Source organism: Neovison vison, chromosome 13 (genome assembly GCF_020171115.1).
Source record: "Neovison vison isolate M4711 chromosome 13, ASM_NN_V1, whole genome shotgun sequence".
Taxonomy (NCBI): domain Eukaryota; kingdom Metazoa; phylum Chordata; class Mammalia; order Carnivora; family Mustelidae; genus Neogale; species Neogale vison.
The window spans coordinates 76,965,419-76,991,581 of NC_058103.1; the positions used below are offsets into that span (position 1 = coordinate 76,965,419).

The 26,163-nt window shown below is 43.8% G+C and overlaps 1 protein-coding gene across 1 annotated transcript in view; it reads right to left on the reverse strand.

Annotated features, from left to right (window-relative positions):
• Nucleotides 1–25,260, reverse strand: part of GLDN (gliomedin) — a 61,958-nt gene extending 36,698 nt beyond the window's left edge. The window contains exon 1 of the mRNA XM_044231186.1: nucleotides 24,898–25,260. Within this exon, the coding sequence (XP_044087121.1) occupies nucleotides 24,898–25,260 (363 nt within the window). The remainder of the gene's footprint in view (nucleotides 1–24,897) is intronic.
• Between the last annotated feature and the right edge of the window lie 903 nt (nucleotides 25,261–26,163).

Consider the following 26,163-nt stretch of genomic DNA (forward strand, 5'->3'; position numbering starts at 1 on the left):
CCTTAATTTCTATGATTTAGGAACAGGTTGTTGCCATGTTACAAGGACACCAGGATGGCAAAAGTCTTACTAATATTTGTGGAGAAGATTTTTAAGATGCATGTTTGCCCTTAAAGACTTAAAGAGGTTGTGCTAGAGTTTGGGCACAAGAGTCCTTTTAAGTTTATATTTTAAAGGTTTTTTTCGCCTAAGCCCAGGGTTGTGACAACCACAAATGTCAGATATTGCCCAATGTCCCAAGGGCTAGGGGTATGGGGGCAAAAGTCACCCTTGGTTGAGAACTGTGGTTCTAATTAGTCACTCCACCCAGTAACACTGTGCCAGGTTGGTCCTCAATACGCTCTTGTTTTATCCTCAGGGTAAGAGGTGGGTTTTATTGTTCCCAAGTTACAGAGAAAGATTATCTTCCCCAGAATGCTGACTGACTGGCCCAAGACCCCACAGCTAATTAGAGCTAAAGCATGGAATTCAATGGCATTGAGCTGAAGCAAACATTCCCAGTGCTGTGAAATATAACCAAAGTCAACCTCTTCTGATTTTAGGCAAATGTGGTGGCTGTGAAATCTTCTGTATGGGATTTGGTTTCCCTGAGCAGATTTCTAGACATGCCGTTCTGTTGCTTAAAAACCATCACTGGAGTTTTGCTATCTATCAGGTAAAGTTAGGTCCTTAACTAGGACCTGATATCAACCTACTAGCCGGGTCCAGTGAGAGCTGTTTTCCCTCTCTGGGTGTCTTGTGGTTCTGACTGACAGCTTAAATTCCCCCAGTCTTCTACAGGCCTTCAGGTTGACCTCTGACCTATGACTAGAAGAAAAGGTGAGCTGCATTCTTTTTGTAGCTGTACTTCTTGGAATAAAATGTGTATTTGCTGTAGGGTGCCTGGGTGGCCCAGTTGGTTAAGCATTTGATTCTTGATTTGGGCTTAGGTCATGATCTCAGGGTTGTTGAGATTGAGCCCTGTGTTGGGATCTGTGCTGGGCATGGAGCCTCTTAAGAGTCTCTCTCCCTGTCTGCCCCTCCCTACCTCTCTCTTTCTTGAAAAAAAAGAAGAAAGAAAGAAAGAAAGGAAAAAATGTATCAGCAGAATATCAAAGTGGCTCCTATCTTTGGAAGCTAAGTTGAAGACCTCCTAAAAACTTTTCTGTCTTAAAAGCTTGTGTCTTGAAAATTTCAAAGAGCACTGGATTTTCAATCAATTTTCTGGAATGAGATTAAGTATGTGTAACCGATAGAAAGAGAAGATTAATAGACTGCCAAGGCCTGGGGGTGGGGGGGGTGGGCAAAGAAGGGGCAGTGCCTGCTCAAGGGGGACAGGGTTTCTTTTTTGGGGCGACGCAAAATTTCTGGAACTAGAGAGTGTTGATAGTTGTACAGCACTGCAAATGTAAATAGTACCACAAAACTGTACGTTTTTTTTAAAGATTTTTAAAAATTTATTTATTTGACAGATCACAAGTAGTCAGAGAGACAGGCAGAGAGAGAGGAGGAAGCAGGCTCCCCGCTGAGCAGAGAGCCCCATGCGGGGCTCCATCCCAGGACCCCGAGACCATGACCTGAGCTAAAGGCAGAGGCTTTAACCCACTGAGCCACCCAGGTGCCCCCAAATTGTACACTTTTAAAAGGGTTAAAATGGTGAATTTTATGTTACATGGGTCTAACTGATGAGGGAGCAGAAAGCTGGCTGAGGACAAAACAAAAGGCTGAAACCTTGCAATCTCCCCCTCACCCCCACTCCTGGGTGGGACAAATGTGACATTCTTTAAGAATGCGCCGACTATCTTAATGTCAATGGCTTGCTAAAAGGGAAAAACAACTTGACACCAGCAAGACCTCAGGTATCTTGGGTCCTCTTTAGCGTATGAAAGTTCTATTGAAACCTATGGCATGACATAACATGCCATCCCTCACAACCCAGGGAAACAGTTCTTCCTGCCCACAGGTCCTGTCCCCATGCTTTAATAAACCACCATTTTGCACCAAAAACGTCTTAAGAATTCTTTCTTGGTCATCGGCTCTGGACCTCATCCCACCGAACCTCACCTATATTCTAGAACTTCATCATAGCCACAATAACAAATTATCTGTTTAGAAGATACTTTTGTGTCCTCCCTTTCCTGGAACAACTCAATATCCTGGGATCAATAAGGAAATACATTGGGGGATAATCTTAGGTTAATATTTCCAATATTACTATGCATGAGAAATTCTCAGGTTTAAATATTTTCCTGTATTCTGCAGAATTATGACTAACACAGTTTTCTCTTGTATCTTGTTCCGATGGGAAGATATAAAAACTGACATTGCTAAAGTTGATTTTAGGGGCTTCACATGTAGTTACACTTAATTTATAGTAAAAGAAAAATATTGTCCCAATTTATAGGTGAGAAAACTGAGCACACTTCTGTACATTTAGAGCTCAGAATCTAGAGGGCCATTCGGACATTTAAACTATCATTTACTATGTAGGTGGACATTGGAGCAATAACAATGGGAGTTACTTTTCTTTTTTTAATATGTTAAATCATTTTGAGAGTAACTTTGTACAGTATCAAATACAGAATCAGTTGAGGATGGTGTCCAGTATTGGGGTGAGGGGTTTAGAGGAGAGGAGGTATAAGAATTTAAACTAATCTGATCCAAAAGAAAAACAAACAATTAAAAAACGCCTCATTCCCTTTTATTTTTCCCCTTCAGTCTATTGTGATTGTGATCTCTGTTTATATTTCAAAGACATGATAAAATGTATACATCAAAGGACAGAGTGTAAGGGCCTATTCAGCCAGAGCGGCCCCACCCTTGTTGAACGGCCATTTTGTTGTAAAACTTAAATTGACTCCCCTCCCCCACCCAAGGGGAACTTACTTAAAAGCAAGTCCGGGAAACCAGTCCCACGTAACAAAGTCCAAGTACAAGGGTGGGTCAGGCCTGGAGGAGGTATTCAATTAGTGGGGGCGCATACTGCCTCCTAGCTACCAAGGAGTATGGGCCCCTGCCCTTTGGGAGCCTTTTGGCGCCAATCCTAACCAAGGTGTGATAGGCTAAATCAAATGTCTACTAGGGTAAACTGTAATTCAGTTGGTTGCCTAGCAGCACTGTGGAGTTTCCTGTGTGTGTTCCAATCTCATTGGCCACCTGCGTGTGGCCAGGCCCAACCACATGGCCTTTGCTCCATAAAAGTTAGTCTGGAAAGCAGGGAGGGGTCGTCCTCTCTGCAGGGGCAGCCACGACTGGTCTGTTTGATGGTGGGTCTGATTCCTGATGCTTGGCTTGAAATAAAGCTTTGCTTGACCTTTGCTTTGTATCAGTCTGGCTCCTTTAATCACGGACCCATTATTGGGGTACCCAATTTTGGGGGGACCCAACAAGAGAAAGAATACAAGTTCTTCTAAAAAGGACTTGGGTTTCCTAAGGTCAATAATTTACAAGTCTTTTGAGATAAATAAGGAAAGTTTGGGGATTGGTAAAGGAATAGATGAATTTTGACTTGTCTCTAGAGCTAATTTAGGTTTTGTGAAAAAATCTGTAACATTAGGACCATTGCTCTCAATTCCTCCAAGAATTGGCTTATAACTGAAATGACATCATAGATTGGTTCACCTGTGCAACTACATTATTCTCGATTTGTTTCTTTCCTTTTGGATACATACTTCTAATTTATTTTTTTTTTAATTTTAGTTATTTTTTGATAGAGAGTGAGGGAGGGAACACCAGCAGGGGGAGTGGGACAGGGAGAAACAGGTTCCCCGCCCAGCAAGGAGCCCAATGAGATGTGGGGCTCAGTCCCAGGACCCTGGGATCATGATCCGAGCCAAAGGCAGGTGTTTAACCAACTGAGCCCCCCAGGCGTCCCACATACTTCTAATTTTTTTAAATTCTTCTGGCAGTATTGCATAATCCCTTGGGTGTAAGACAGGTCCTCAAAGAGGGTGCATCTCTGTAGGCTCTGGTAGAATGAAGATTTAATTGGCTTTATTAAAATGATTCATGAATTGGAAGCACCCCATCTAGCAAGTAGAAGGGAACTCTGCTGAGCTAAATAGAAGAAAGGGTTTTAAAGGCAGAGAAAGAGCATTAAAAAAGAAAACAGGAATTTTTTTTTTAGCAAGGAATGCATTGTTTAGGCAAGGTTGCCCTCTTAAGGGGAGCATCAGGGGTCTGTCAGTAAATTTCCTAGTATTGACCAGGAAATTCCATGTTGACTAGCTAAAGGTTACATTCCTTGGAGGTTGGGGGTCGGGAGTGGGGGTGATTGTTGAAACTGCTGTTAGTTTAGGTACTAAGTTCTTGGTTTGGTGACTTGATCTAAGCAATGCCATTTGGGCCTGCAGTTTTCCTTTCAGCATAAGGATATCCTGGACAAGAATGGTCATGGCAACATTGTGATGGCAAAAGCACCCAAACAACCTAAATGTTTGTCAATAAGGCAGCTGATAAACAGATGAAAAAGAATGAGATAAAATGATATGTCCTCAGCTGGAAAGACAGCCTTAGCATAGTCTTTAACAAGGTACAGTCAGAGCCACAACACACAATACAACTTTTCTGGTTAAAGAAGGATATCTAGGGGCGCCTGGGTGGCTCAGTGGGTTAAGCCGCTGCCTTCGGCTCAGGTCATGATCTCAGGGTCCTGGGATCGAGTTCCGCATCGGGCTCTCTGCTCAGCAGGGAGCCTGCTTCCCTCTCTCTCTCTGCCTGCCTCTCCATCTACTTGTGATTTCTCTCTGTCAAATAAATAAATAAAATCTTTAAAAAAAAAAAAAAGAAGAAGGATATCTAGAAATGTGTAGATAAGCGCAAAGAAAAGCTGGGAGCATCATAAACCAATTATTAATTGAGATTCTTTTTTTTCCTCTGGCGGCTGAGATCAGGGGAACGAAAAGGAAATTTTAATTTCTTCGTGAACACAGTTTTAAAAGATAATGACTGATTTTTACTTTGTTAGGTTTTTAGTAATTTAGTGGGAGAGAGGGAGCATGCAAACATTATGTGAACTCAAAAGATGGGTCTAATGGCCCAGGTTTCCCTGGGAACCCAAACACCATACCTTCACTGTGGAGGCCCAGAAAAATTAAGGCCATCCCACCTCAGGTTTAGCCTTAGCATAAGTACAGCCATCTTAGCTCCGGCAGCCAACTCAGACCCCTGTGCCCAAGGGCTGAACTTTCCCCTACTTTACTTTATTTCTAAGGACCCCCACCCTGCTTTAGTAACAAGAACCCCCACCGTGCTTTGGTTCCAGAGACCCCCTTCCCTGCTTTAGTAACAGGAAGCCCCACCCTGCTTTAGTAACAGGAACCCATAAATACCCCCGCCTTAACTAAGCTCATGATCCAAGTCCCTACTCCACTGTGTCGGGTATACTTGGGCCCAAGCTTAAGCTTGTCGAATAAACCCTAGTGTGATTGCATTGGTGTTGGCTCCTTAGTGGTCTCTCGGACGCGAAAACTTGGGTACAACATTCACAATTATTCCCAACACTTGGAATAACTCAGACCTCTGTTGCTTCTAGGCAAATGAACATAGAATGGATAAGAACAGTTGTCTAGCCCAGTGATTTTCAAAGTGTTCATTAGTCATAGGATTTTTCTTTTTCCCATATAAATTGCCAAAACCCAAAATAGAAAACAAAACAAAAAAAAATTGAGCTGCTCTGGGTGAACTGGGGTGAGGTTGGCATTATGTATCTATGAAATGAGAGCTTTGGACTAGACTTGACTTCAAATTCTGCTCCAACCGGAAGATGGGGGAGAGAGGAGGTGGGGAGGGACACCCAGAGACCTAGAGTCCTGGGAGGATGGAAGAGAAAGCTGAGGACCAGAGAGAGTAAGTGGAGTAGTTGGTCCAGGTTCACTCAGGTAGCTTCCAGAGCTGAGTACTATTTTCTTCCACAGGTACCTTTTCATACTGCTGAGCCTTTGCAAAAGGCTTTCCCCCCACCAAATTTTTGCTTTCGTTTGAATATGAATAGGATATTAGACTTTTTACTATTTTAAAATGCATCAATCTTAAGAAATCTTTTCTGTGCAAAAGCGAAAGGTTTAGTGAAAAGTGTTTCTCATCAGAAGGAGCATTGCTAACTGCAGCGAGTTAACACTGTTCATCTGAACACAAAACTGAGGGTGGTTGGCTGGCTCCCCTCTTGAACTATCTTCCTTCACCTTTTACTCTCAGAAATGGTTCATGAAAAAGTAAGACAGCAAACCTGCCCATCCACCCCAGCTTGCTCTGGTTTGAGCCCTGCTCAAACAAAGTATGCTGCAGTGGCTGCTTCTTTGTTCCCCAATTACAGTCTCTGGTTTGCTAGCCAGAACACTGTGCAGATTCCAAGTTACCTTTCAGATCTGACCTATGCCATAACTTAAATTCCATTTTCCTTGGACAACTGAATACTCTTTATGACTTCCTATAATTATGCAAATTGCTGCTATTATGCACATACAAATGATCCTTTAGAAACAGCTCCCGGGAGCTGATAATCAGCCTGCCATTGACTATGGAGATGGGGTTCTGAGTGTGGGGGCCCAGCTGCTGGAGGGTTGGACCACAGGTGTTGGCGAAATCCTTCGTGGGTCCTGAAGCTGAGGTCAGCCACCATGGACTCACCCCCGTGAAAGACAAGAATTCACACTGGGGCCAAGACATGGTGGCCCAAGGGGAAGGTGGAGTTTGCCTTGTATGGGGCTGAAATTCTTGGGTATGGACTTGTTCCTGCAGGCCCACAGGAAGATCAGCCAAAGGTCTAGACATCTGTCAGCTCAAATAAGCAAGCCCTGGCCATCCCACTCCAATGACCTTGGGCCTGAGTTCTCCTGTCAGTTTATCCAGACTGGAATCCTGAGAGGCCAACTAAACCCTGCCCAGCCTTCCCCAAAGACCTTTGTTCCCACCAGCCATGCCCCTTTTGAGCCCAGCAGCATCATGATATGGATGGTGTTGGCACACTTCCCATGTGTTGCTTTGGCTTCTCAACAAGATGGGCTCATTGGTAGGGACTGTCCAATCCTTTTTCTGTATGCCCTACTGACTCATTAGTCCTCATTCCCAGCATTGGAATGGCATTGGACACAAAGTAGATGCTCAATAAGTCCTTCATAATTCGTTACTCACTCAACTGGAAGGAGAATGTACTCCTCAACCAATGATATTATTTCTTTCTGACCAGCACTAACATTGTTTATGAGAAGTAAACATCTAGCATCTTCATGCCTGCTTGTTTAAGATAACTTTATTTTGGCAGACATGCCACGAAAGCCTAGAAAACAGGAGCTTGGAGCTGTCAGGATTATCCTAGTAGGGTTCCTGAGACACAGCTGTCTGCTTCCTGCCCTCATTAACATCACTGTAAAACCAGAAACAATTGCTATTCCCCTGGCATGTAGGGAAATAACCTAAACCTTTCATGTTCTCTTGAGTAGAGGCAACTGCATGAGCTCTGCATCCAGTTGATTAGGGCCTGGGTCAGCTAGGCAGAGACTGGGGTGCTGACATGTAAGGGAGTCTCAAATTGTCAGTGAAAATCCAGTGCCATGGGGAGAACATGCTATTTACCAGCTACTCTTGCTTTACTAATATGGGGGTGGAGGCTAGTCTGCCCTCCAAGCAGCGGTTGGATGTCTTCTCCCTGAGACATTTCTTTTGCGGAGTAGGGTCTGCAGAGCTGAACTGAATTGCTGGAGACTGTACAGCTTCCTGCCACCCTCCTTCTCACCCTGTCTTAGCCACTGCCCAGACTCTAACAACATGCCCAACAAATAATTAAGGAGTGCTGGTTTAGAGTCCACCCACAAGTCTTGGCCAGCCCTCTTGTGTGCAAACCCACAGAAGCTGAAGCTGCTTGGGTTGGGCTCAGGACTCATCAACAATCCCAGTTGGAAGAGGTGGTTCCAGCAAACATCCTCACTGATGTCTCTGGCAAAATGGCTTTGAGCTGGGATCAGGGCCTGGGGACATTTATTAACACTGGGAACATCTGAAAATGTGCAGTTTAAGTTCCTGAAGGAGCATTTCCTCCCCTGGGTGTGCTTCGAAGACGTCTCTGGGCTCTGACCTCAGGTCAAACAGTGGTGGCAGATATTTGATATTTCTTGTTGACCGCTCAGGACCTTGTAAAAGCGACCCGGACCCTTGACAAAATAGGACTCATGACAATACTTACCCAGAGAGGAGCTGGGGGGAGTAATGATGCCCTCATACAGACAACTTTTTATGTTTGTGTTGATGTTTTATAAAGATACTTCATGATTTGCACATAAATGAGGTGGTTCTACTTTTCAAAAAATTAATTCATGTCATTAAAAAAAATTAGACTAAAGTCTAATTGCTAGCTTTAAAATGTAAAATGGAGTAAGATTTATAAAAACCGCCAGACAAATCAATAAGCTCCCTAACCCACTGAGCAGAAATTGCCATTGGTCATTATGACCCCCTTCTTAAGCTTTTCCCTTCTACCAGGCACCTCTCAGGCACCAACAAGCCCCAGGTTCTCAATCTCATCCTGTCTGCTGTTTAAGAAGCTGCTGCTCAGGAATGGCCAGACCTTTTGCTTTTCCTTCTGTTGAGAGGCTGGGGGAGAGTCATTGGCAGCAAACAGCATCCTCGCACCAATGGGCTGACCCAGCTCCAGAACCAGAAACCTGGGCCACTCCCAGAGAAGGCTCAGAACACGTTCTCGACCAAATGGGAGACAGATGCAAACACAGAGACAATGTGACATTGTATCTATCCTGAGACAGTTCTCTCCACAGCACCCATCATTTAAACAAATAAACAAACAAAAAAAGGTAACAAGTTATTAAGCTCAAATCTTTGCCCATACTTTAAGACGTTATCTTGCCTATTTTCACATCCAGCAATCTATTGACTAATTCTGGCCAATTGCTTCTTAAAGGGAAAAGAACATTCGTTTTTATTTCTGTAGAGTTCAAACACATGTGAATCTAATGGAATACCTTCTAAATGAAATTATATGTAACTATGAGAAAACAGAGGGGACGATCTGATCTTACGATCTTGAGATGGGGAACAACAGTCTAAGCATAAAAGCAAAAGAAGAGCCTCTAAATGAAAGGCTTTATAGATGTGAGTATATGAAATAAAAAATTTTCAATCCCCTTCAAAAGAAAAAAACTCTAGAAACAAAATGAAAAGACAGAAAATACCCAAGGCCACAAGGTGCGGTACAAAGAACACAGGCTTTGGAATCAGATCCAGCTCCATCTGATCTGAATTCCTGTTCTTTTACTTGCTGACTCTGATCTTGAGCAACTTAACCTTCTAAGCCTCAGTGACCTGTCAACCACGTGGAAATTACCCAAGGCCATGCGTTTTCTTCCCCTTGGTATAATTAAAGGGTGCCTAATTGGGGCCTCTGGGTGGCTCAGTTGGCTAAACGTCCAACTCTTGATCTCAGGGATGAGACTGAGCTCCATGTTGGGCTCCATGCTGGGTGTAGTGCTAAGTGATTAATTGAACTATAAGCACGCAAAACAAGGTAAAACTCACAACACTTAGCAACCAATAACAAATTACCAGATCTTCAAAGAAGCAGGTAAACAGAACCAACCCTTAATGAGGGAGGAACAAAATCAATCAGCCGAAACTCACCCAGAAATGATGTAAATGAATTATGAAACAAAGACAACAAAACAGTTATTTTAACTGTATTCCAAACATTCAAGATGCTAATGACAAGACTGCACATGTTAAGTAGAAACATAAAAAATATAAAAAACACTAACTCAAACTTCTAGCAATGGAAATTACAATGTCTGGGTGAAATGAGACTAAAATCACATTAGGCATTGCAGAATAAAGTTTGGTGAATGTGAAGACACAGCAATATCAGCTAGCCAAAATGAAACACACAGAAAAAAGACTTAAAAAGTAAACAGATCATCAATGTGCTGTGGGACAACTCCAAGTAGCCTAACACATGTGTAATCAGAGTTCATGACTGGCAGGGTGGGGAGGGGGGTAGAAAAATATTTGGAAAAATAATAGCAGAAAACTTTCCAAGATTTCAAGAAAACTATAAATCTGTACCTCTTTCAAGCTCAAAAAAACCCAAGCACAGGAACCATGAAGAAAATGACACTAAGGCATATCATAATAAAACTGCTTAAACATGTATTAAAAGGAAAATCTTAGGGGTAGCCAGAGGAAAAAAGACACAATCCTACATAGGAACAAAGACAAGGATAATAACAGTTTTCTTGTTGGAAACAAAGCAAGTGAGAAAATAGTGGGGTAACATTTTTTTTTTTTTCCCAAGCAGGGAGAGCAGCAGGCAGAGACAGAGGGAGAAGCAGGCTTGTGGGACTCCATTCCAGGACCCTGGGATATGAACTGAGCTGAAGGCAGACACTTAACTAAGCCACCCTGGTGCCCCAGAACATCTTTAAAGTATTGAAGGGAAAATCAAAATAATTTTCAACAATGAAGGCAAAGACTTCAGACATTTTTATATTGACCGGTACCATGCTGAAGCTAAAAGAGACCACCTGCTGTTGAAATGCCTTCTTGCTTCTGCCCAGCACTTGCCTTGTGAAGTCCTCCCCACCCTTCCAGGCGTGGCTCAAATGCTGCCTCCTTCTTGAAACCTTCCCTGACTGCCCACTGGATTTTAGTCTTACTTCTCTGAGGGTCCTATTATTCTTTGCTCTGTGTCAAAAGTGCTTCCTTCCTACTAGCCAATAAGTATGTTTGGGCTTCTTTTCTTCTTCCTCATCACCCACAGTGTGCACCCTCACTGCCCAGAATGGGCACTTAGAGTTTGTTATATTAACTTACAAATTACTTACTTGCTTAAAGGCTTCTGTTAAACTTCTAAGATATTTCTAACTGAGAAGTACTCATCGACAAACACTTGATAAGCCAGGCCCTGTACTTATAAGGGTAAGAGAAAATCTCTGGGCACAAAAGCCTCACAATACAGTTAATTGGTTTAATTTCATTGCTTATCAAATACTTTTTTTTTTTTTAAACAGTCTGAGTTTAATATGGAGTGGGAAGATTCTTGGTTAGAGCCTCTCAGGGTCCAGGTAATGAATATCCTCATATTCAGCATTTCTACTATAACCTGGGGACACTTCCAACTGGGGCCCCTTCCCAGACTCGTATGCAGCTCCCTCTTCAACTTCTTCACGTGACGTTGGAAATCTTCGCGTTAACGTGCCCCACACTGAACTCCTGATATTCCCCACAAACATCTGTAGTTCTGCTATCTCAGTTAATGGCCACTAACCTTGAGGTCATTTAACATTTTTCCCCCCACACTGTCAGAAAATTCAATCAGTTTGACCATCAGACATATGTAGACACTGTCCACTCCTTACCGTATCTGCTCTTTACCCTATCTGCTTCCAGCACCTTGATCTAAGTCACTCTCTTCTTTCACTTGGATTATCACAACAGCTACATAGAAAGCCTCCCTGCTTCCACTGCCCACCCCAACCCCCCACAGAGTCTAGTCTAATTACAGTGATTTCGTTGAAAAGGTAGGTCACTTCTCCCATTCCTCTGCCTAAAATCTTCCAAAGACTTTCCCTTCAGGTCAGTGTCCTTACAACAGCCCACAAAGCAACATGTGAACTGTTCTCCAGTCCCTTCAGTTTTTTCTCTGACCTCTTTTCTGACCTAGTTCTCCCTCCCACTCTCTCTGCTCCATTCTCCTTCCTCAGGGCCTTTGCACTTGCTGTTCCCTCTGTCTGAATGGCCCTTTCTCAGATATCCACATGGCTCACTTCCTCCTCCTTCAAGTTTTTGCTCATATGCCACCTTCTCAATGGGGCCTTCCCCACCCACATGACTTATAATTCCATCTTCATCTTCTCCCCGCTAATTGTCACCCCTGCTTTACCATTTTCCATGGCATTCATCACCTTCTAATACTGTAGATAATTATGTACTTTGGTTTTTGCCTGCCCTTCCCTTCCAGAACATGAAGTCCAAGAGGATGGGGATTTGTAGGCTTTCTTCAGACTATTTCACACACAACCACAACAGTGTCTGGGGCATAGTAGGTGCTCAATAACCACATATTGAATAAACAAATCTCTGACAGGTAGAGTAGGACTCTAAGTCTTACCGATACCTGACACCATCTCCTATTTGGTGAGTAGCATGAATTCTGGGGAAGGAATTTTAAAAATGCCCCAGGGCCCACCTTCAAAACTCTCAGCAGGGCAAGAAACCAGATTCAGAAACTGACAGATACCTTCTTTAGATGTGTACTTGTTGAGTTGCAGATGAATTCATCAGTGAAGAGGTATTTGTCAACTACCTCACTAGAAGCATAGCAAAGAATGGTGAGATGTATTTAAAGAGACAAGGTGACTGAGGGTGACAAATTGGAGACCAAAACTGTGCACAGAGTTTTAGTTTGTGTGGTATAGATATATAAGTGCAGAAGGAGTCAGGGAAGGAAAAGATAAGTGTTTTGAAGTGACTGAGAATCACTTGTCCCCTCCTGGCCTCTAATGGAGCTCTCTGAAGCATGAGTGTTGCTGGAATAATCTTTCACCAACCATTAATAACAACACTTTGTGCTCACATTGTTCCCTTCAACAGGCATCTTCAGATAATTTCTGATTTTTATCTAAGCATTCTTATCCTTACCTTTAGTCAGAAAAGTATTTATAAACTATAACAAGTAACTTGTCAATGATGGGGGAATGGACAAAGAATTAAACCATTATCCCCAAACTCTGCCCTGCAGCATTCTTTGTACATAGCAAAAACGTTTGTGAAGATGTTTTTTCAATCTACTCCTTGCTCAGCCCCCTCCTCCTTCCTCTTTGTATCAGGGAATAGCTATAAGTGGTTACTCCAGAAAACATTTGGAGGAGGTCCTTAGGGACGAGATGCTCACCCACAAAATAATTATTGATTCTATTAGCCTTGGAACACAATGGGATCATTGGTTTGACAAATATGTTGTTCCTATAGGGTTCAAAAAATTTTGGTCAGTGAAAGAATAAATGCATGAGTTCACGTTGGACATAAATAAAGATATTTGCAAATTATATTTAATATAATTAAATTCCCTAAAAAATATATATAGTGTGTGTGTGTATATATATATATATGTATTGGAATACATATATATGTATTCCAAAGATTCCAAACTTTAGAGTCATCCTAGAATCTGCCCTTTCTTTGGCAAATTGCATTGATTCAATTGGCATTGTTTTTATTACAAGGTTTCAGAATTCCCTGAAGCTCAGAAAGGAAGCATTTGAGATACACTGAAATATCAATAATAATAAACTAACATATACTGAGTTGTGGACACCACGCCAAGGACTTTACATGGGTTACTGAATTAAATCCTTATGGTAGACACTGCTGTCATTGCCTTCTTAAGGATGAGAAAACTGAGACACAGAGAGCTTGACCTGTCAAAGGTCAAACACCTAAAAGGGAGCCAGGAGGAAACATGTAGTATGATTCTAGTACTCACTGTAAAGGCTTTGGGTCTGCCTTTTTCTTTTAGGCTTGTAAAGCCCTTTCTCTTAGAGCAAACACAGAGTGCTTGGAAACAGGATGTTCTCCTTTCCCTGAATGCTTTCTTTTCTTAGTTTACCTCTCTTCCCACCCGTTTTCTCCCTCTTTTCATCTCATATTTAATCTCAAAACAAATTCAGCATCCTCACTTAAATTTTTTTTAAGTTATTTTTTAGAGGGTGGGGAGGGGACAAGAGAGAGACAGAGAGAAAATCTTAAACAAGCCCCATGCCCAACATGGAGTCCAATAGAGGGCTTGATCTCAGAACCCCGAGACCATGACCTCAGCAGAAATCAAGAGGCAGAAGCTTAACTGAATGAGCCACCAAGATGCCCCCTGGCATCCTCACTTCTGAATTAACCTGCTTCAGTGTTTCCTCAATTCTCCTTGTGATGTCTTCACTCTTCTCAGTGTTGGATGGATCTGGACCAGATACTTCCTTTCTCTTTCTTATATCCAATTAGTTACCAGTTTAATTTCATTCTTCTGTCTTGGTATTTGTAGGATATAGATCTTCTTCTCCATTTCTGATGCACTAACTTAGCCAGACATCAATTCTTTTTTTGCCTGGACCCAGGCAATAACTTCCCACCTTTCTTCTTGCCTCTGGTCTCTCCCCCGCCTGTCCTGCACTACACACAAGACCAATCCTACAAAACCATTTTCTTCATGACTCCTTCCCATTGAAAGATCTACAATGCTCCCAATTGTCTATCAGATTCATTCTCAACTTCTCGAAAGTGTAAATTGAAGGAATTCCCCTCCCTGTAGCCCAAACTCTCCAGGGCGGGAAGATCTTCTTGGTCCCTTGCTCTTCTAGCCTGTAACCATTGTCATTCTAGTCCCTCGAGCTCGGCGTAAGTTCTTCTCTGTCCTTGGAATGATTCACCTTCCTTGCCTGCTCAAATCTTACCAAACCCACATTGTCCACTTGAAGTTCTGTCTCCTCCAAGAAATCTTCCTTCATCACTTTGGTGAGAATTGATTTTCTCTCTTCTTGACTGCCCTGATGCTTACCACACAGCTCACTATGAAGGATTTTCCCCTAAAGGTCTCCCTTTTCAGCGAGATTGTTTCCAAGGTCCTCAAGTGCTACCTAGAGGGAGAAGGCATTTTCCACCTTTGAGTGAAAATGAATTCAGATTCCAATAGTCATCCATCAAGTTAATGAAAAACCAGGGGATTATTTTGCAGTTGTCAGTTCATCATTTTAGCTCAGGTATAGTTAGCCACAATTTTTCTCCAAATACTTCACGTCTTTACATACAACCCAGGCAGGGTCTCCAAAGTTCCCAGCACTTTGGTGAACACAGGAAACTTTCTGAATGGCAGATAAAAGGTTACTCTACCTATTGCATTCAGAACAAACTCCACAAATTGCATTTTGAATGATCTTCAGTTGGTCTTGTTGTTTTAACTCTACCTTTCAGTAAAGAAAATTGTGGTTGAACTTTAGTTAAACTAGAAGTAAATTATCTCTACTTAAAATCCAGAGCTGTTAAAACCCAAAGAGCTACATAAAAGCAACTGATGGGCTGAAAAATGCTCTCTTTGTAGCAGAATCACAACCAAAAACTTCAGTTTATTTCACACAACATGACCTTTAGTCTGTAGATAAAATGCATGTAAATTAAGCTTAAATGTCAACGAGATCTGACCAAGGATTTCTTCTATGGGAGTGATGGGGGAGGCGGGGGGGGGGGGGCAGGGGGGGAGGGCAGGAGTTTGAGGAATGCAGAGGGAAAAAAAAAAAAAGCTTTTTTTTTTCCTCAGATAAATGTGTTTTGTCAGATCTGAAGCCTGTTCTAACAGTTTCCACATAAGTAATCCAATCCTGGAGAACATGAGACCCCTAAGAAGTAAATTGTTTTTCTTTCTTGGAAGTTGTTTTCGCTCTACCTTCAGCTCACATTTTGTCAGTTTTCCAAATGAAAGAAACCAAAACATTTTTTAGGACTGCCACTGACAGTAAGCAGTAGGGGATGACAGCAGCTGAGCCACTCAGAAAGGGGGTCAAGATGACTCTCTTGTAGTGGGTGTCAAAGCTTGTCATCAGTGGCCATGTAGAAGGGATAGGGGCCTGGGAAATCCTGACCAGTTTGAGAAGCCCTATGATCCTATCAAGGTTAACTCCGTTTTGCTTTCATGACAAGGTGATTTAGGCTGGTGTGATGTCAGTCTGCTATCAAGAAGCCAAATATGATCTCGAAGCAGCAGCTGACAGAAGCACATGTGAACAGAAAACTTGGCATTCTGAGGGAACTGGTGATAAACCATAAATCCAGAAAGAAGATGCTGAGATAATGGGACAAGAAGGGCTAACAAAGTAAGTAAGAGTGAAAGTAAGAGTGAGAAATCTTCATAATGCAACAACAAAGAGCTCATGGGAACCTGACTACACCAGGTGCTGTTCTTGACATACCTCCCTTCCCTTAACCCCCCTACGGACAGTATGAGGTGCACGTTATTATCTCAAGCTTGCAGGTGAGGAAACTGAAGTTTGGAGCAGTTAAGACTCATCCAAGAAAAAAAAAAAAAAAAAAAAAGACTCATCCAAGGTCACCCAGCTACAAGGCTGTGGGCCTAGGATATGAACCCATCTGACTCCCTAGTTCGCTCTGCTCACCACCACAACGTATTCAGGGAACCATCAGGGAAGGAGAATTTGGCTGAGAATCTGAGAGTGAGGAAGGAATCCCAGGTTGCTCAAATTAGGGCTGCCATGCAATGGCTGAAGGTGGCAGGAGTCTTGTGTTGTTGGTGAGCCTGGGCCAGCGGTAGAACAGATCCTGGGACAAGGGTATTGGGAATGATAAAAAAACCTCCTGGCATTGGAAGCCTCATGATCTGAGAAGTCATTCTGGAACTCACCCAGGAAGGGCCCTATGCCTGAAGATCTCTCAGCCAGTGGTCTGGGGGCGGTGCCACTAACAGGTGGGCTGGCCTGGGGGTTCTGCTGTCTTCCCAGAGTGGAGTAACACCTTTCGGGGGGGGGGGGCATGTGGCTTTGAGTTCCAAAGACAAAAAATTCTTTCCGTCCCTGGCATAGAGGCAGCATAGGTTAAAGGAAAGGCAGGAATGCCATTCACATGGTCAACACAACTGCTCTGTTCTCGTGGGTCCAGGTGCTCAGTCTTGGCCCACTTGTGTTTACACATGTCCCTAGAGAATCATGGCAACTGTATATCTACATTGAGTGACTTATTTCCATGTATGCAAAATGTGTTTTGATAAAGTGTCTGAAGCTAGTAAGGAGCTAGCTCTCACCTGACTTCCTCAATGTGCCATCATGAGTTAATTTTATGCGTGTGTTCACAGTATCAACAGCAGACAAAATCTTTGCAGGCACAAAGCTTCAAGTTTTCCCCACCCTTAATTGACACTCGGAAATGGCTTCTGACATGTAAACCAACCGCAGCGTCAGGTGTGACATCCCAAGTGCCTACATGCACCTGCTGCTATGACAAAAGCCATGGAGACATACATCCCAGGCACTGCATGCGGGTTTGTGCCTTTGGCTGCCCGGTCTTTTTTTCTTCTGTATCAAGCCTCTGATTTCTCATCAGGGACTGTTCCATAGGACCTAATGGAGTACAAACCTCCCCCTTCAAATGGAATTGAAGAGAACAATGGAGTTTGAAGCAAGGCTTAGATATGGAGTTAGTGTAGGTTAAATGTTGTCCTAACACGACTGTTTTTGACTTGGGGAGCTGGCCTAGAAGGAGCGAAAGGCCTGAGGGCCAGCTTGGCCCGGCAGCCCCCTTCCAGGGTGGGACTGCTCTTTGGGTCAGCTCAATTCTAGATTCTGTCTCCTTGGGGGAGGTCTTAAAACCCTGTCAGAATGGCTAAAATTAACAAGTCAGGAAACAGATGTTGGCAAGCATATGGAGAAAGGGTAACCTCTTACACTGTTGGTAGGAATGCAAGCTAGTACAGTCGCTCTGGAAAACAGCATGGAGGTTCCTCAAAAACTCAAAAATAGAGCTATCCTAAGACCCAGCAATTGCACTTTTGGGTATTTATCCTAAAGATACTAATGTAGTGATCCAAAGAGGTACCTGCACCCCAGGGTTTATAGCAGCAATGTCTACAATAGCCAAATTATGGATAGAGCCCAGATGCCCATCAACAGTTGAATGGATATAGAAGATATCACAGGGTGCCTGGGTGGCTCAGTGGGTTAAGCCGCTGCCTTCGGCTCAGGTCATGATCTCAGGGTCCTGGGATCGAGTCCCGCATCGGGCTCTCTGCTCAGCAGGGAGCCTGCTTCCTCCTCTCTCTCTCTGACTGCCTCTCTATCTGCCTCTCTGCCTACTTGTGATCTCTCTCTGTCAAATTAAAAAAAAAATCTTAAAAAAAAAAAGAAGAAGATATCACACACACACACACAGAGGAATATTATGTAACCATCAAAAATTGCAAAGCATTTGCAATGACGTTGGTGGAACTAGGGAGTATTATGCTAAGCAAAGTAAGTCAATCAGAGAAAGGCAAATACCGTATGATTTCATTCTCATATGGGATTTAAGAAACAAATAGATAAACATTAGGGGAAGGGACAGGAAAATGAAATAAGATAAAAACAGAAAGGGAGGCAAACTGTAAGAGACTCTTAACTCTAGGAGACAAACTGGGGGTTGCTGGAGGGAAGGTGGGTGGGAGGTTGGGCTAAATAGGTGATGGGCATTAAGGAGGGCATGTGATGTATCTCATGAGCCTTGGTGTTATAGTGTTATATGCGACTATGAATCACTAAATTCTACCCTTAAGCTAAAAAACCAAAATCAAAACAAAACAAAACACACAAAAAACAAAATTTAAAAAAACCCAGGGTTAACCCAATCCTAGAACAACCCTGATTTTGTTGCTTAGGTTCTCCAAAGGAACAACCCCCAGTGTCATCTCCACTCTGATGGATGACAGTCTAACAAGGAGTTGGCAAGCTTTTTCTATAAAGGGCCAAAAAGAAAATATTTTAGGCTTTGTGGGCCATATGGTTTCTGCTGCAGCTACTCAGTTCTGCTGTTGTTGTGTGAAAGTAGTCACAGACGATATGTGAACAAATGGGCATAGCTGTATTCCAACAAAACCTTATTTATGATGACTGAAATTTGAATTTCACATAATGTTTGTATGTCACAAAATATTCTTCTACTTTTGGATTTTTAACCCTTTAAAGGTGTAAAAAATCATTCTTTCTTTGTGGGCTTGCAGGTGGCAGGCTTGACTTGGCTATAGGGCACAGTCTACTGTCCCCTGGTCTGAATCCTCAGCTTTTACACCATCTGGAGTTGACTGACTCCAAGAGGTAGGAAAGGCAGGTAAACCCTGACACAGCCAATTTAGGCCTTTCAGGGAGCTAGAATCTCTGCAAGCAGGACCTGTGGCTATAGGTAACGTGATTCCACCCCATAAACGAGATAATGTATAGATCCATGTAATTCATTACATTCATCATGAAAAGCTCTATCTGTTACAATACTGCGTTAGACAGCTCAAGACAGCAGGCATTTCTTCCTTGAGAACTATCCTCAGAACTGGACCACAGGCTTTTGAAAAAGCCACAGTGCTGGGAAATCTCCATCCACTGAAGATGGGGTTGATTTTTAGAAACAGCCAAAAAACTAAACAAAACCCAGACCAAACAAAACACACAAAGAAACCTAGCTCCACTCAACCAACAATAACAATGGCACAGTTACTAGTACCCTTGCAGAACCAGGATGGGAACTCCGTGGGGGAGGGGGACGTGGTGGAGTTAAATAAGGCCATTTCTGTTCAAAACCATGCATGATTATAAGATGAGATTGCTGGGAACTAAGCTTGGTAGTCCTAAGATGGCCCCTAACAATGTGAATGTTGTTTGGCCAACACGCTCAACCAGTTAAAAACAATTTTTTGGAATTTTTTGGTCAATATTTCAAAGCCAAGAGATTTTACATAAAAAGTCAGAGTTTTTCACTTCAAAAAAAAAATCAAAAGATCAGGCACACTGAGCTCTTGCTTTTGTACAGGAACAACCAGGGAGAGCACGCTCCCCACCCTTTTAGAAAGAGTGCAAACTTCAGGCTGGCAGAGTCTCCACCATGCCCTACTACCCCCCAGTCCAGGGGCAGCACCCATGTAACTTTGTGGTTATGGCCGTTTCACTCACAATTAGAGTAACACAATCACATGGTTCCAAAGTCAACAAATACACAAATACACAAAGCTACACAGTGAGAGGCTCAATCCCATCTTATGCCCACCCACCCTAAAGTAAAGTACTTTTGTTAATATCTTCACTTATTTTTCCACTTCTTCCTTACACGAGGTAATACAATATACATATTTTTTTCTGTCTTGCTTTCTTCCCTTAGAATATATCCTAAGGATTATTCCAATAACAGGACACAGAGAATTTCCTCATTCTCATTTTACAGCTACCTCTCCCAGTGAGTGCATAGGTTGGCTTATTAAAATAATTCTGGGGGCGCCTGGATGGCTCAGTGGGTTAAAGCCTCTGCCTTCAGCTTGGGACATGATTCCAGGGTCCTGGGATCGAGCCCCACATTGGGCTCTCTGCTCAGCAGGGAGCTGCTTCCTCCTCTCTGTCTGCCTGCCTCTCTGCCTACTTGTGATCTCTGTCTGTCAAATAAATAAATAAAATCTTTTTAAAAAAAGATTAAAAAAATAATAAAATGAAATAATTCCGTATGGATGGGCACAGGTTGTAAATAGTCTTTGGCTTTTACCAATATTCTACAGTGAATATGTGCATATGTCATTTCATAGGTGACAAAGTCTGTCATGCAGGATAAATTCCCACAATTGAGACTGCTGGGTCACAGGGTAAATGTATTTATAATATTTTTAGGTACTGCCAAATTGCCTTGCCCATGGGTTGTACAATTTTGTGGTCCAGACAGCAATGCAAAAGCGTGTCTATTTCCCTTCCACTTCCCCAGGAGAATGTGTGGTTAAACTTTTGTAGTTTTGTTAGACAGGTAAAAATTATGTTTCAAGACAAGGTGCAATTTGCATTTTAAAACCAAGACATCTTTTCTCACGTTTACCTAGAGACATTTGTATTTCTTTTATTGAGAACTATGCTCCATTTTCCTATTGGATCCCTATTTCTGCTGATTTTCTTATTAAATTCTTGGTTTTTTCTTATAAACTTATAGGAATTATATATATATATTATATTATATATAGGAATTATATATATATATTATATTATATATATATCTATATATATAGATATATATATATCTCCCCACCCCATGTGTGTGTGTGTGTATATATATATATATATATATATATATATATGATTAGCCCTGCATCTGTGATATGAGGTGCAAATATTTTTTTTCCAGTTTGTCCTTTATCTTTTGCCTGTTTGTGAGGTATAAGTTTGTTTTTGTTGTTGTTTGCCATCCAGATGTTTTGTTGTTCTTGTGTGTGCTTTTCAAGCTGTAGTTAAATTTATTCACTCTTTGCTTCTGGCTTTTGATTTGTTGGAAAGAAAGATTTGCCCCATTCCAACATTAAAAACACATTTACCCATATTTCCTCTAGTAGTTTCAGGGTTTCGGTTTTTAAAAACGTAAATCTTCAACCCATTTAGAGCTTGTTATGACACACATTGTGAGAAGTAAAATCTTTTTTGTACTGGGGGCTTGACCCTAGATTTTGGACAGGATGACGAGACCTCCAGAACATCAATAAGTATAAGACCTGGAAAATGGGATGAGAGAGCAGCTGATGGGAGAAGCAAGATGTGAGTGGTCTGAGGTAGGATGGGGACTAGACGGGAGGCCCCTCACCTGCGGGAGCTCCTGGCAGATGGCTTCCCATCATTAGTTTAGCTCAGTGGTACCCAGGACCCTTATTACTTTTCTCCAAAGTACCCATTTACTCTGAAGGGTTTAATGTGTTTGGTTGTACGAAACTAACTGTTCTAAGTAATGACTAGTTACGTTGCCCTTCTAACAACCAGTTTCTGGGCAGAATGTGCTAACCGAAATTTCCATGCTGAGTTGATATACTTTCAGCCAAAAGCACAGAATTCTGGAGTGTCAGATAGCTTGAGGAAGCTCATCTTAGATAAATGAGCCATTTGGAAGACTTTTTAAAATGCTGACATTAGTCTGCTGACATTAGCTTATTTCTTGGTTTCTCCGTCTTTAAAGACATGGAACCACAGTGAGGGGACCTCTGATCTCATCCTCATTCAGAACCTACTGGTGCTGTATAACAGGGTGTGGGAAGATGTGACTTCAACCATAAGGAGTGTGCACACTGATTTCCATACTGTATACTAAACAGTTCTCTAAGCAACTTTTCTAGTAGAGGTGCCCATGAAAGAGCTTTCTTTCTTTCTTTCTTTCTTTTTTTTTTTTTAAGATTCTGTACGTATTTATTTAAAGATTTTATTTATTTATTTGAGAGAGAGTGTGCACACAAGCAGGGGCAGAGGGAGAAGAAGAGGGAGAAGCAGACTCCCTGCTGAGCAGGGAGCCTGACATAGGACTTGATCCCAGGACCCTGGGATCATGCTCTGAGCCAAAGGCAGATGCTTAGCTGAATTAGGCACCCAGGCAGCCCTGAAAGTACCCTTTAAAACATTGTTTCCTCATGTGAATAATTCTGTATTCTGAGGAAAAAAAACAGGGAGTAAAAATGAGAAAAATGTGCCAAGATGAATGATGCTAGAATAAAGTAAAGGGCTTTCAGCAATAAAATGGGTACCTCTGCTTGAAGCAGACAGAGGCCTCAAAGAGACATGGTGAGAGCAAGATGCTCAATGTTGTTCACTGTCAGCAGGAAGGCCGGTCAATGTCCAGGCATGCCAGACTGCACCTCTAACCGTTAACTCAGAACTTCTGGTAGTGGGATCTAGGCGTCAGTCGCTTTGCAAGCTCCCTACGGGACTTCAGTGTGCAACCGCCACTCTTGAAGCATGCTGTTCCAAGTGAGGTCCTCAAAACAGCAACATTGGTTTCAGGGGGAGTTTATGAGGAATGCAGAATCTCAAGCTGGAAATGAGGCCTTCTGATTCAGAATCTGCATTTGAACAAGATTGTCAAGGTATTCACCTGCTTATTACAGTAGAGAAGTAGAGACCTAGAGCTTTCTCAGAGTGGCACCTGAAATCACCTGTATCTAACTCACCGAGGGGCTGGGAAGGTGGGAGAATGGGGAGTCGCATACTTACTAAGAAAGACAATTCTGGAGATGATCATTTTATAAGTTCAAGGGTGGGACCGTGGAATCTGTGCTTCAGTGTGTTTCCAGGTGACCCCCTTCCCTACGGCTTGAGAACTTGAGAACAACCAGCACGAAGACAGCTACTCTCTCCCAACCAGCATGGAAATTCGCTCAAAGCATACCCATTACAGCGGGGAATGAGCTGGTGATAACCTATGAATGCCTCTCAGCCCAACAAATGTGATGTTTCTGCTCTCTGACCTCTAACAGAGCAGGTGGTGATAGTTAAATCTAGCTCTCAGATTGAGACAGAAATGGATCTCTGTTCTCTTGGGTTAGTGACTGAATAAGCTTTAATACGCAAGCTTCTACCTTAAAATCAGGAATTAAAAATATAAAATGTTGATGCTCAGATGCATCCTTCTTGAAGGGTTTCAAAAAATCCTCAAAATGCATGGTAGAGAGTCAAGAGAAAGAGTTAATTCCCTGAAAGAAGATTTCTTCACTTTACAGAGGTCTTTAAAAAAAATTTTTTTTTGCCTGGGGGCACCTGGGTGGCTCAGTCGTTAAGTGTCTGCCTTCACCTCAGGTCATGATCCGGGGGTCCTGGTTCAAGCCCTGCATCGGGCTCCCTGCTTGGTGGGGAGCCTGTTTCTCCCTCTCCTGTTCCCCCTTGCTTGTGTTCCCTCTCTCGCTGTGTCTCTCTTTGTCAAAAAAAAAAAAAATCAGACATCTAATTAAAATTTATTTATTTATTTTTTTGCTTGGGCCCAGATTTTTTTTAATTATTTTTTTATAGATTATTTATTTGATAGAGAGAGATCACAAGTAGGCAGAGAGGCAGGCAGAGAGAGAGAAGGGGGAAGCAGGCTCCCTGCTGAGCAGAGAGCTCGACGTGGGGCTCCATCCCAGGACCCTGAGATCATGACCTGAGCTGAAGGCAGAGGCTTAAACCACTGAGCCACCCAGGCGCCCCTTGGGGCCAGATTTTTAAATGATAACACGGATGTAAGAAAAAAAAATGAAGCCAGGAATGGAAAATTTGATCTCTCTCAAAAGATGTATTTGCAGTATCTAGTACTTCCATCATGTGGTTGTAAAAGCATTTCAACTCGTATGAGGTACTTAACAAAAAGTTTTTCCTGATGCAGAAGCTTTAAATGAGTTTATCTTCAAATCCCTAGGATTCCCAAGTATGGCTCACAGTTGACTTGGGGTGCCAGAACTGAAATCTTTGTAGTTGTAAACTGAAATAAGACCAATGCAGTCGTAATGGATAATGAAACAGAATTGGGAAAGGCCATGTGATCTAAATGTAATCATTAGATAATTATTGAGTTAAAAATCAGCAAAAGCAAAGAAACTTCAAACTGGAAAAAAAAAAGATTTTTGAGGTTTTGCTTTAAAGACATTAAAAGCAGAGTTTCTTAAACCTTTTAGGGGGAGTGCAAATCTAATGAAAAGCCATGGACTCTACCCAGATGCACGACCCCTAAGTGCACACTGGTAATTTCTGGAGTTCTATACACCTGCTGGAGCCCACATGAGAATCTCAGCTTTCACAGAGGATTTTAAGAAAATTTCTCCATTTTGATCTCTCCCATTTGGAATCGCTTTAGACCCAAGAGCAACTTTCTCAGCACCAAGTTTCCAGGTGACTGGTAAAATAGGGCTGATTGTTTTCCCTTCAACCAATCAATCTCATGAGGCTGGTCCGAGGCCAGGTGAAAAGCCAGACCACTTGCTGAAGCCAGGTAAAGAACCCTTTTATTGAAGATGTCTGTGCTCCCAGAAATGTCTTCCCTGTGCTCTCAGGGGGGCCCCAGCCTGTCTCACAGGCAAAGTCCAGGGCCGCTGTGGCTCCCTTCACCTCAGATGGTGAAAACTTTAATCCAGAGTTAGGAAGGAAAGCAGTCTCTCTTAAACACTGCCTGCACCCCGTGTTTACCTGCAGACCCAAAGATGTCAGAGGTGGAAGACAGCCCTTTACGCCCTCCCCGATTTAACAGAGGAGAAAACGGAAGGGCTAAGTTGCCTGCCGGGGTGACCTCCCCAGCCGGGCTCACGCCCAGGACCCTCCCTCGCAGCACGTCGCCATCTAGCCAGGGGAGCGAGCTCAGGGCGTCCGGGCCTCTCTCCCCACACTGCCCACCGCCCACCCTGGCGGAGGCGCCACGCGGAGCCGAGCCCCCGCCTACCGGCACCATGGAGTAGGTCATCATCATCAGCATGTCGTGGCTCTCGGCGCGGATGTGTGGCGCGGGCTCCCCGCTGTGGCTGCGCTTGTTGCGCGCGGCGCTGGCGGGGTCCGGGGGTGGCGCGGGCGTCCTGCGCCGCGTGCGACTCAGCTCAGCCAGGAAGGAGCGCACCGCGCTGTCCTCGCGCTGCTCCCGGCCGCGCTGAGCCTCCAGCGCCCGCACGGCCGCGCTCAGCCCACGCCACTGACACAGCGCGAACACGGTGCCCGCAGCATTGAGCGCCGACAGCAGCGCCACCGCCGCCAGCGCGCCCCGCAGCCCCCAGCCGGAGCCCCCGCGGCCTCGCTCCGCGCCCCTGGCCATGCTCTGCGCACCTCGGGCCGGGCAGGGCTCGCCGCCTCCCACCGGGCAGCCTATATACGCCGCGGGCAAGCCGTGGGCTGGTGGCAGCGCCGTGAGTCACGCTGCCCTTTGCCCGGGCTGGCGGGGCGGGTTGGGGACAGTAGTGGTGGCGCCTGAGCAACCCGGAGGGACAGGCGGGGGAGAGGGGGAGAGGAGCAAGTGGAGATGGCCGGCGCGGGGGAGAGGTGGGCCGGGCTCTTGCTCCTGGTGCCTGGCCAAGAAAACAGGCAAACCCAGGTCTCCCTCCCTTTCTCACTGCCCTGCCTGTGGGCATTGTTGTGGCCCAGGCCCGCAGAATGAGGGTCAGACTGAGGGGGAGAGCAGAAATTCTTAAGGCGCTAGAAGTCACTGAATTCCACTCCCTTCTCCCCACACGCTGACCTCTCTGGAGAAAAGGGTCAGCGTGCCCAGATGCCAAGATATATGCCCACTGTCCCTAGATTTGCTGCTGGGCAGGGACCCAGGCTGCCCATCACGTGGCCACTGAAGACCCCGTGAGATCTTTCGGAGGAAGGGGATGGAGAGAGACAAGGAGACAGTTGGCATTGGAGGATTAAAAAGGCCACCCATCAGAAGGAGAAAAGCCTTGCTCTGTCTGAGAAGGAGTCCTCTATGAAGGAGATTTCTAGGATGTGACAGGCCAAGAACTCTGACATGAGATCCATATCTGGGAGACAGCAGGGTGAGGAGAAAAAAAACCTCCAGGGTGGAAATCAGGAGACCTGATTCTAACCCCATTCTGCTACTACTCAGCTGAAGGGCTTTGCGCATGCCCCAAGACCACTCTGAATAGATTCTGAGGTGCTTTCTGGCTGAAGAGTTGGGACCCTGGCTAGGCTCTTTCTGGACCTTACTTAGCCTGCC